This window comes from Elephantulus edwardii, unplaced genomic scaffold (genome assembly GCF_000299155.1).
Source record: "Elephantulus edwardii isolate Elephantulus edwardi_28Jun2011 unplaced genomic scaffold, EleEdw1.0 scaffold00006, whole genome shotgun sequence".
In the NCBI taxonomy this organism is placed as follows: Eukaryota; Metazoa; Chordata; class Mammalia; order Macroscelidea; family Macroscelididae; genus Elephantulus; species Elephantulus edwardii.
In genome coordinates this window covers 11,389,058-11,399,352 of record NW_006399756.1, presented here as the reverse complement: position 1 = coordinate 11,399,352, position 10,295 = coordinate 11,389,058, and the positions used below count along the sequence as shown (strand labels likewise).

The window sequence follows — 10,295 nt, the reverse complement described above, 5'->3', positions numbered from 1 at the left end:
TCAGGGTCTCATGCAGACCCCGTGTGTGACAGCACAGGGGTCCACCCCTCACGGTCTCACACACAAACCCCACATGTAACAGTGCAGAGGTCCACTGCTCAGTGATTCATGCAGACCCTGTGTGTGACAGCACAGAGGTCCACCCCTCACTCACACACAAACCCCACATGTAACAGTGCAGAGGTCCACTGCTCAGTGATTCATGCAGACCCCGTGTGTGGCAGTGCACAGGTCCACTCCTTGGGGTCTCACACTGACACAGCACAGAGTTCTGCTCCTCAGTGACTCACGCAGACCCCATGTGTGACAGCGCAGAGGTCCACCCCTCAGGGTCTCAGGCAGACACAGCACTGACTTCCGCTCTACTGGGTTTCAAAGGCTGATTTTTTTTTTTAAGCAACTTGCTCGGCCTTTCTTCTGAGGTATCTCTGGGTGGACTTGAACCCCCAACATTTAGTTAAGAGGTGAAGGTTTGACCATCTGAGCCATCCATGGACTACTCAAATGGTCCCCTGAAGAACAAGCCCATTGCTGTGGGGTCAGTGCTAACTCGCAGCAAGCCCATAGGACAGAGGAGAACTGCCTGAGGTCCGAAAGGCTGTGAAGATTACAGACGGAGCTCTGAGGGTTGCACTGTGAACCCAAAAGCAGCACGTCGCTTGTGATCCAACCCACACGTGGCTCTACTGAAGAAATCTGGCCAATCTCCTCCTGTATGATCTGCAGCTTCTGAAAACCCTCTTGGAGGGTCAGCTGTGAGCCGATTCATTCAACAGCAATGAGTCTGAGAAGGTTTGATTCTTTACGGGAGCAGATTGTTATATCTTTCCTGGCAGAGCAGCAGGTGGGTTTGAACTACTGATCTTTTGGTTCATTGCTGCATTTTTAACCACTGTGCCAATGCCATCAGTCCCAAGTAGCCCCAGTCTCCCTCTAACATGGGCTGTGATGACAGACAATTGAGTCTGTTCAAAATGTGGATGAGCAAGAGCAAACCAGTGGGAGGGAGAGGTCCAAGGTCAAGTCCAGATGCCCATTCTCCGACAAGCCCCAGCTGGAATGTGCCCAGCACTCCACACCAGGGCTAGGACAGATGGCATCTGCAAGTCGAGCACCAGCCATTCCGCTGGGCTCCCAAAGGCCTGGAATAAACATAGTTAAAGTAAGGCAGGCAAGCCAAGCTACCTGGTCCTGGAGTTTCTGGAACATCAGAGGGTGTGGTTCTTCCAGAATCTTCTCATTGAGCCTGGACTGGCCCTCCACATTGACTTGGGATGAGGCTTTACTGGACAGGAAGGTGTTGTAGATCTCCTTGGCCTTTTCCTGCATCTGGAGGAGACATGGGGAGTTTATTTGTTATCTGTGAGCACCTCCTTCCCACTGCAGGCAGGCGGGACCCAGGAGAATCTGGCAGGGTGAGTGAGGAGCAGCCCTGGAGCCCTGGGCTCCCCTGCTCTCCCCAGCTAAGCTCTAACTGGGAGGGACCTAGTCAGCCTACCTCTCAGCCCACTCCCCCCACCCACAATTGCCACTCTGCCCATTCAGTAAGGACAAGAGAATGAAGTCATGAATCCTTCCATTTACGACTTCTGGGATATCAAACAGCCATAAAAGAAAGGAATGAAGTACAGTGTGTGCTACAATGTATCCAACTTGAAAACATTATGCTAAAATGAAAACACCCGGACACAAAAGGCTACAATATTATATGATTCTATTTATATGAAATATCCAAACCTAAACCCAGTGTCAGAAAGTTGAGTAGAATCAGTGACTGATTCCGTGCATTTGAGATACAAAGTTCCTTCAGGTTTTGTGGCATGCCAGCCTTCCAGAGAGGGAGTTCTGTCAGCCCCAAATAGGCCCAGTCTCCCTCTAACAGGGACTATGATTGAGTCTGTTCAAAATGTGGATGAGCAAAAGCAAACCAGTGCACTTCAGTGACAACCTGACAAGCTGGCAGTGGTTTTGCTCTATTGGATCCCACAACCGATGCCCATGGACTCAAAAGGAAAAACCCCCAAACCCTCACTGTGGCTGAGTCGTCCTGACTCCTAGCTCCCTTCGGCTCTCCAGGGCCATAAATAATAAGGAAAGGTGGCCGCTCATCTTGCTCCTTTGGGACAATAGTGGATTTAAAGCACCAGAGACAGAGCCCTGGTGAGCGACACACTCCCTGTGGACTAGGTCACCAAACCGCAGTCCCACTAAGGAGCAGTCAAGAAATCAAACCACAAACTGCACTGGGCTATTGTGCTGCAAAAGACCTCGAGAAAGACTTTCTACGAAGATGAAGCCAAAAGGAAGCCCCTGCCCCTCCCAAAACTGAAGCCAAAGCAAAGACATTAAAAGCCAAGCAGGCAGTCCTGAAGGGCATATACTGCCAAGGGAAAAAAAAGAAGATCCGCACATCACCTACAATCTGGTGGCCTGAGACGCTGAGACTCTGAAGGCAGCCCAAATACCCCTGGAAGAGCGGCCCCAGAAAAAACAAGCTTGACCACTATGCCATCATCAAGTTTCCCCTGACCACTGAGTCAGCCATGAAGAAGACAGAAGATAACAACACTCTTGTATTCATCATGGATGTCAAGGGCAACAAGCACCAAATCAAACAAGCTGTAAAGAAGCTCTATGACATTGATGTAGCCAATGTCAACACTTTGATCAGGCCTGATGGAGAGAAGAAGGCCTATGTTCAACTTGCTCCTGACCATGATGCTTTGGATGTTGCCAACAAAACTGGGATCATCTAAACTGAGTCCAGCTGGCTAATTTTAAATACAAATTTTTCTCACCATAAAGGAAGCACTGAAATGAAACAGAAATGTCACTCTGAGAATGCAGGCACAGTGGACCCAAGCCACAATACTTTCAGATGCATGTGAGAGGCGGGAAATGAATAAGAAGAACTGATGTCTTTAAATTGTGTTGGCAAAAAATGCATAGACTTCCAGAAGAACAAACAAGCTGCCTTGGCAGAAGTATGTCCAGGATGCTCCTTAGAAACAAAGATGGTAAGATTTTAGACACATTTAGACACCTCAGACCTTTAAACACTCAATTGTGACACATCACCAGGAAAGGCCAATTGCTAGAGAAGGACATCATGGCTGTTAAAGCGGAGGGTCAGCTGAAACCACAAGGACCATATGGTGTCCAGCTACCACTGTTGATTTCTCTACAAGGGATCACAGTAGAATATTGGGGATAAAGTGGAGGGAAGTATAGAACAAAACTTGAAAAAAGTTAAAGCCAGGCTTAGTAATCTGATAGAGACCGGTGGAACCTCTGAGACCTTCACTCACTCTTCAAACCAGACAAAACTCTCAACTTTCAGACAAACAACAGACAGGCCTGTCAGGTGTCCAATAACACTAGGTAGGCCCTCCTCGGTCCTTACAATAACTCATCACACCAGGTAAAAAAACCTAGCTGCATTTGCCAAGGGATAAAGCCGTGAAGGCAGGAAGGGGTTGGAAAGAAGGATTCATAGAAATTAGAATCACAGACAGGAAGTAGGAAAAGTGTGATTACATTATGAGTATTGTAACTAATATTATAAAGCAAAATGTATATTTAAAAAATCCCAATTTGCTTTGTAAATTTGCATTCAAATGATAATAAGAAACGTTGACAGGAGAAGAATGAAGCAGAGGGCCAGGGAAAGGGGGAAGGCCCTCAGTGATTGAACTAATAGCAAAAACAATGGATGGAAACTCAACATGAGCATGAAGATGCAAGACCTGGCGTGTTTCAGTCTGTTACACAGGAATGAGCAGACGTCGGTGCCACAGCAACAACCGGGAGAGCAGGAGACCTCTGAGGGGTTGTAGGTTCGGTTCCAGGTCACAGCAATAAAGTGAACATCGGAACAAGGTAAGACACATAAGGTTTTGGTTGACCAGACCGTACAAAAGTCCAGCTCACATTATGCTGTTGTCTACTGAGTATGAAAAAGCATAATCAAAAAGTTGGAGATACTGTGGCCTGACCAGTCTGTGACACAGCAACAGAAAGTGTGCACCAGCTGTTGGAAAATGGTGCCTGAAGACTTTGTCCCGTCGGGGCTGTCAGATCTGCAGCTTGTAAGAAACACAGTTATCTGTGGCCATAAAGAGAAGTACAGTAAAACAAGGGCGGCCCTGAAGGACAGCGTGCAGTCCTGACGGGGAACCCAGACCTTCGGTTCCAGCCGCCTTGATGGTCAAGTGAGCAGATCTGAAAAGCTGAGATCACGTCTGCGTCCTCTTCTGTGTCCTCTTCTCATTCCTCTATGGCCAGCTCGGTAGCTCTGAGAGCAGGAACTGCACTGTGGCCACATGGCAGCACTGATGGAAGGACGGCACTGACCCGACGGCAGCACTGATGGAAGGACGGCGCTGACCCGACGGCAGTGGGCTGGAGGCAGCGAGCTCGGGTGAGTGCCATGGGAAGAGGAGCCACGCTCAGCACCCATCTGGTCTCCAGGCCTCCAGGAAACTCTGCATTCCTTTAGGGAAGGCAGGCTTCCCACATTCACTCGCCTCACCAGCACAGACAAGCTCTCCTGTAGAGGAAGTGGCCTGGCAGGTCTGTGAAGCAGAGTGATGGCTTCTGGGAGGCTGGGGACCCAGGAGCCCCGGAGGAAATACTTCTCTGCAGAAATCTCAGCTTAGAAACCCTCTGAATTTATGGAAACTGCCAGAAGGTTTAGTGCTTGGTACTTAAAAGCTGGAGAAAGGAAAAAGCAGTCCTTTCAAAAAGTCCCCTTGAGTCCCACACCTGCCTGTCTCCCAATCTCTTAAGAAAACAAGCCTGGCCCACGGTTGCCCACCTCTGAGAGCTGCCCAGGTCCAGCACCAGAGGGTCTGTGGTCAACCGACAATCAGCGTGAATAGTCAACAGATGCCAGACTCAGCATGGACATTCCAGAGACAAGCGTGGGAACCTCGGCTGAGACAGAGGGGACAGCTCTGTGCACTGCTGGTTCCCCGGCAAGCCCAGAAGTCCAGGGTCTCCTTACTCCTCCCTCATCCTGTCAAGAAGGAACTTTTCTTTTCTTTTCTTTAAACCACTTCCTGTTTCAAGGCCCACTTCATGAAAGCAAAATTTCAGCAGGTAAAAGCAATACACTCCATGTAAGGGGAAATTCAGCATCGATCATTCTGGATATTCTTACAACAAAAAAGGTCACAACCTGAACAGCTGGTGGACCAATTTTAATTCATTTGTATTTCTTGGAATGTCTTCCAGATATGTAAACAGTAGTAACATGTATATGGCGTGTGGGTGTCTAAGTGATAAGGAAATCCACTGCCAACACAAAGGTACGTGGTTCAAATCCACCAGCTGCTCCATGGGAGAAAGATGGGTGTCTCCTCCACGTGATTTACTGCTTCTGAAAACCCACTGGAGGGGCAGCTGTGGGTCGGTTCTGACTCAGCTGTAAACAACAATGACAAAGTGTATAATAAGAACTTCTGTAATTGTATATAGACCTTAATGCGTCTTCCCCTCAAGATGCTTTACTGTGACAAATTCCCTGCTGTCAAGTGGAGTCTGACTCCTGGTGAGCCTCCAGCTGGTCTCTGAGGCTGTAAATCTTCATGGGAGCAGAGTTACCAGCATTCTCCCTTGGGACAGCAGGTGGATTGAACCCTCAACCTTTCAGTTAGCAGCCCAAGGTATTTATACACTATGCCACCAGGGGCCTTGTGTCTGAGGATAAATTATTAAATAAATCCATAATCAGTTGACTTTTTTTTCTTTTCATTTTTATGGAAATCCAGGCTACCCTTAGTAGTTCTAAAAAGGAGTCTAGGGAGTAACTTAGAATTCCTCTCGCTCACTCATGGCCACAGAGTCCATTCTGAGGTTGTAAAGCGCATGTCAGGATTCTGCCCATCTTTCTCCCTTGGTGCCACGCAGAGATTTGAACCATCAAAGAGGTGCTGGATTTGGGTTAGTAGCACAACTTCCTAGGGACTATGCCACCCACCTAACTGTTACAGTTAACAAGCTTGACTGCTAACTGAAACCTTGAGAAGTTCAATGCCACCCTAAGGCTTAGTGATTTACTCCCCCAGATCCAGCCATTAAAACCCAAAATGTGTATACGAGGATCCGAGGGGAGGAAGGCAGGAGCAGAGGGGTGAGGATGGACAGGGGGGTCATCATAGGGCCGCACAATCTCACGGGTAGAGGAAAGGGTGGGTAAAGGAGACAGGGAAGATCCAGTGTGAAAAACAATGTAGACAAACTTTGTGAGCAAACCAGTATGAAATGAAAATTTTATTTAAAAAAAAATGCAAAATTCTAGGCCCACCAAAAATATTAAAATATCAGAGAAAAAAAACCCTATGGGAAAAAAAACCAAAACAAACAAAAACCCCCCAAAATTATGGGGAGGCCTGTCTCCTCCTTTTTCCTTTCGAAGAGGGAGGTCTGTCCCTTTTGGGAATGTAACTTTCTGATAAAGCTATCTTTACTGTTGCACCCTTAAAATCCATGGAGGACATTTCTGCCCTGACCACACAGGGCGGCTGTGAGTCAGAGCCGAGTCAATGGCGCCTGGGTTTTTAGAAGCATGTTCAGAAGGCATGGGGGTAACCAGAGCAGGAGCAACAGGCTCTAAGGAAACCACAGGTCTCCCCGTCCCACCCCAGGCCCCCACAGCCGCTCCTGCATCTCCGAGAATGAGCAGGCAGATGCAGCCATGGGACAGGGAGTCGCTCAGTCTGGCTCTTCTAGCCAGGATCTCTCTGGTTTCCACCAAATAACTGGGTGTTTGCTGCTGTAAGTTGGCTGTGACTCACAGTAACCCTGTGAACAAGATCTGAGCCCCGCCCTGACCAGAGCCATCTTCATCATCTCTGTCACACCTGAACCCCCTGCTGCAATCACTGCATCAATCCAGGTTGTTGAGGGTCTTCTCCTTGTCTGACCCTCCACGTTTCAAAGTGTAATGTCCTTTTCCCAAGGAATGGCCCCTCAACAACATGTCCAAAGCAAATGAGACAAGGTTTCACCATCCTTGCCTCTAAGGAACACCGTGGTTGCACCTTCTCCAAGACAGACGTGTTTACTGTCAATCTATAGGGTATTCAGCACTCTTCTCGAACACTGCGACTCAAAAGCATCGATTCTTCCTCCCTCATCTTTATTCACTGTTCAATTCTCAGATGCATCACAAGTGACTGAAAAGGCCACATCTTGAATCAGGTGCGCCTTGATCTTTAAACTGACATCATTGCTCATTATACAAATGTGAGATGCTGTGGTCCATCAAAGGGGACTAGAGAGCTTGCAAAAAATATAAGCAAAGTGCATGGCACCCTTGTGGGGTGGAACTACGCACATAAAGTGGACTTAAAATGAACCACCCAGAGATGGAAAGGGGGGACCTACACTTCCATCAGGGGAGCTCTGGTGGCCTAGTGGTAAGAAGCCGCGCCACAATCCCAAAGGCAGTTTGAATCCACAGGCGATCTCCTCTCATGAGATTTACTGCCTCTGAAAACCCAACGGAGGGTCAGCATTGGGTCAGGTTCAACTTGATGACACAGAGCAACAAAACTACCATCAATAAAGATGAGCCAGCAGCTTCGCATGTCCTATGGACCCTAAGATCTTTGCACTGAGTCTCCTCAGAGAGCTACAACACTGGAGAGATGCGGAGAGGCAGTGACAAGACCAGGAGGTGAGAGTAAGGCCGAGAAGTGGGTTCCAAGCCATGAATTGAGAAAGATGGGATAAATGATGTATACTGCATTGAAACAGATGAGGGAAAGAACTGCTGAAAAGGGATATGTGATTAGGTATTATTGTCATGACAGGAGTCCAGAACGAAGGCAACCCAGTGGAGTGGACTTAGGGGGAGGGATTGCATAAAAACGAAAGAATTTTTCTTTTACTTTTCAAAGAGAAGAGTGAACTGGGAAGGGGAGGTTGGGCAGGGAGAAAAATGCAACAATGACTGAATGGAAATCCAAAGTCTCTGTAAACTTTGATTAAAGTTAGTAATAATTTTTAAAAAGGGGGGGGGAAGGAGAAATCTGAGTGCCTTCAGGGAGGAGTTTGCTGGCAAAGTGGAATGTCAGCAGGAGCTGCTGGGGAGCTGCGTTTGCTAGTTCACAGACTGAGAGTTGAGCACCTTTGCGCAAGGTTTACTAGCAGGTGTCAGAGATACACGAGTTTTGTAACACTTGTCTAAGCAGGACGGAAGCAAAGAGACCTGAAGCCCAAGGGCTATAGAGAGGTCGGCCCGAGAGGCAATCCTAAGAAAATAACTGTATCTGGAGCATTCCTGATCCTCAAATGAAGCCTGTTCTTCTCTAAGAAGCCGCTTCACTGTCAGGATGACCTGTGAGTTCAATGTGGCCACTGCAATGAATTTTCAACCCTGCAGAGACACAGAGTGCTGTGGGAGGGGCAGCTGTATCAGAATTGATAAAAAGGCTGTGTAAGAGTCAAGATCTGTTATATCTACATCTACATCTATATCTGTTCTGGGCACCATCCTAAGTCCTTTGTCCTTGTTCTTCTCGAGTTCACTTCCCGAAAGGACCTTGGCAACAAAGAAGTGACTCTAGCCCCTCCGGTATGAACCCTACTCCAGTCATAGTTTGCCAAATATTCGCGCCCTTGCTAATGAGCCTGCTCATTTTCAAAATAGCCAACTGCTCTGTGTCACCGCCATCTTACCCCACAAGTTCCCCACTCCCCTTATATCTCCCAGCCCCCAACTGACCCTGGCCCCTCCTAGCACCAACAGAGATCATGGCCACGAGGAGCTCAGGGCTCCTCCCCACTGCCGCTACATCGGAGTGCGTGTGTGGAGTCCTAGCTCGAGCTTGCAATAAAATCCCTCATGCTCTTGCATCAGATTCGGCTCCCTGGTGGTCTTTGGGGGACTTGTGATAGTGGCACAACAGCTGGAGAAAGGGGATATGTCTGCCCTCAGTCTTGTAGGAATATTATTCTCTTGGGCTGGTATTGATGGTCATTCTCCCTCCTCATGAAGTCCAAGATCAGCCAGTCCTCGCCCCATACAGTTTCTCAGGTCCCCAAGATTGAAGCCATGTGACCCACACCGAATCTCACCTAGCCCTGTCTGGGGAATGGTCAAGCAGCAACAGAGCTTATCTGAGCTGAGACAGGAAGTGTGACTGAGAGAGGAATGCTGAGACTGCTGGCCACAGCCGGTCATGGGAGAGCCTGCTGGCCACCCCAGATTCTTCATAGGAAAGGAGAAGTGGAGGCGAGCTATTCTGGTAGATTTTCCGAACAGATCTGGGTCCGTGCTCTGGCTGCTGCAGGACCAAAACAAACCACCCAGGGGTGAGGTGGTGCCCCCGGTCCTCGAGCCCAGCCCTGCACAGGCCTCACAGACCCCACTGGCCATAGCCTAGGTCTGGACAGTCCTCTCCGAGGAGCAACCACTCCCCGTGGGACTGGGCAAAGATGTGTGTGAGGACTCCATTCCTGAGTAACAAGCTCCTTACAGATGCTCCACAAACTCAGGGCCTTGGGCAATGATGCTGAGTGAGCAGGGGAACACAGACCTGCCCCACCTGACATCAACCCACCCAGAGAGGCATCACGAGGCAGCCTGTGGCTCCATATTCAACGATGCCTCTCTCGTCCCACAAGCACTTAAACGCTGGCCATCAGGAAAAAGAAACAAGAGCGCCTTTTCTCAGCAAGCCCTCAGCTAATGGCTCCCAGCCCAGTGTGTCACTGGCACATCTCAAAGGAGGGGCGTTCTTACTGTCTCATCTCCTCTCCCACCCCTCTCTCCCCTCTCTGTGCCCCTCCCCAGCCCCTCTGTTTCTGGATCTTTCTCTGACACTGCTCTTATTCTGCTGTCTTCTTCTCCCCTACTCTCTCTATAGCAGGGGATGCCTCATCCAGACATCCCAACCCCACCCTTCTGTCCATTCCATAAATCCTGGGATTCCTACTCCTCTGCCCTTTTCCTGGATACTGGGGTCCCTGGGGTTCCACCCGCAGCTGATTGCTTTTCTGTCTACTTGCTCTCAAGATTTCAGCCCAAGGGAGCTCTGGGAGCCTAGTGGCAAGAAGCTATGCTGTAATCCTGAAGGCACGTGGTTCGAATCCACCAGAGGCTTCACTGGAGAAGGAGGGGAAATCTCCTCCTGTGCCAATCAGATCCAACTTGATGGCACACAATAATAATCTTTAAAAAGTAATTTTAACCGGAACTGGCTGAAAATCGCCTGTGACTTCATCCATAGCCACTGGTGAGAGTCAGCGCCCAGAGCCATCAAGGGCTTTAAGCTCATTGCCCACTG

The 10,295-nt window shown here is 48.9% G+C and overlaps 1 protein-coding gene across 1 annotated transcript in view; it reads right to left on the bottom strand.

Moving 5' to 3' along the window:
• RGS10 (regulator of G-protein signaling 10) overlaps positions 1–10,295 on the bottom strand; it is a 55,085-nt gene that overhangs the window by 21,966 nt on the left and 22,824 nt on the right. The window contains exon 4 of the mRNA XM_006879899.1: positions 1,186–1,329. Within this exon, the coding sequence (XP_006879961.1) occupies positions 1,186–1,329 (144 nt within the window). The remainder of the gene's footprint in view (positions 1–1,185; positions 1,330–10,295) is intronic.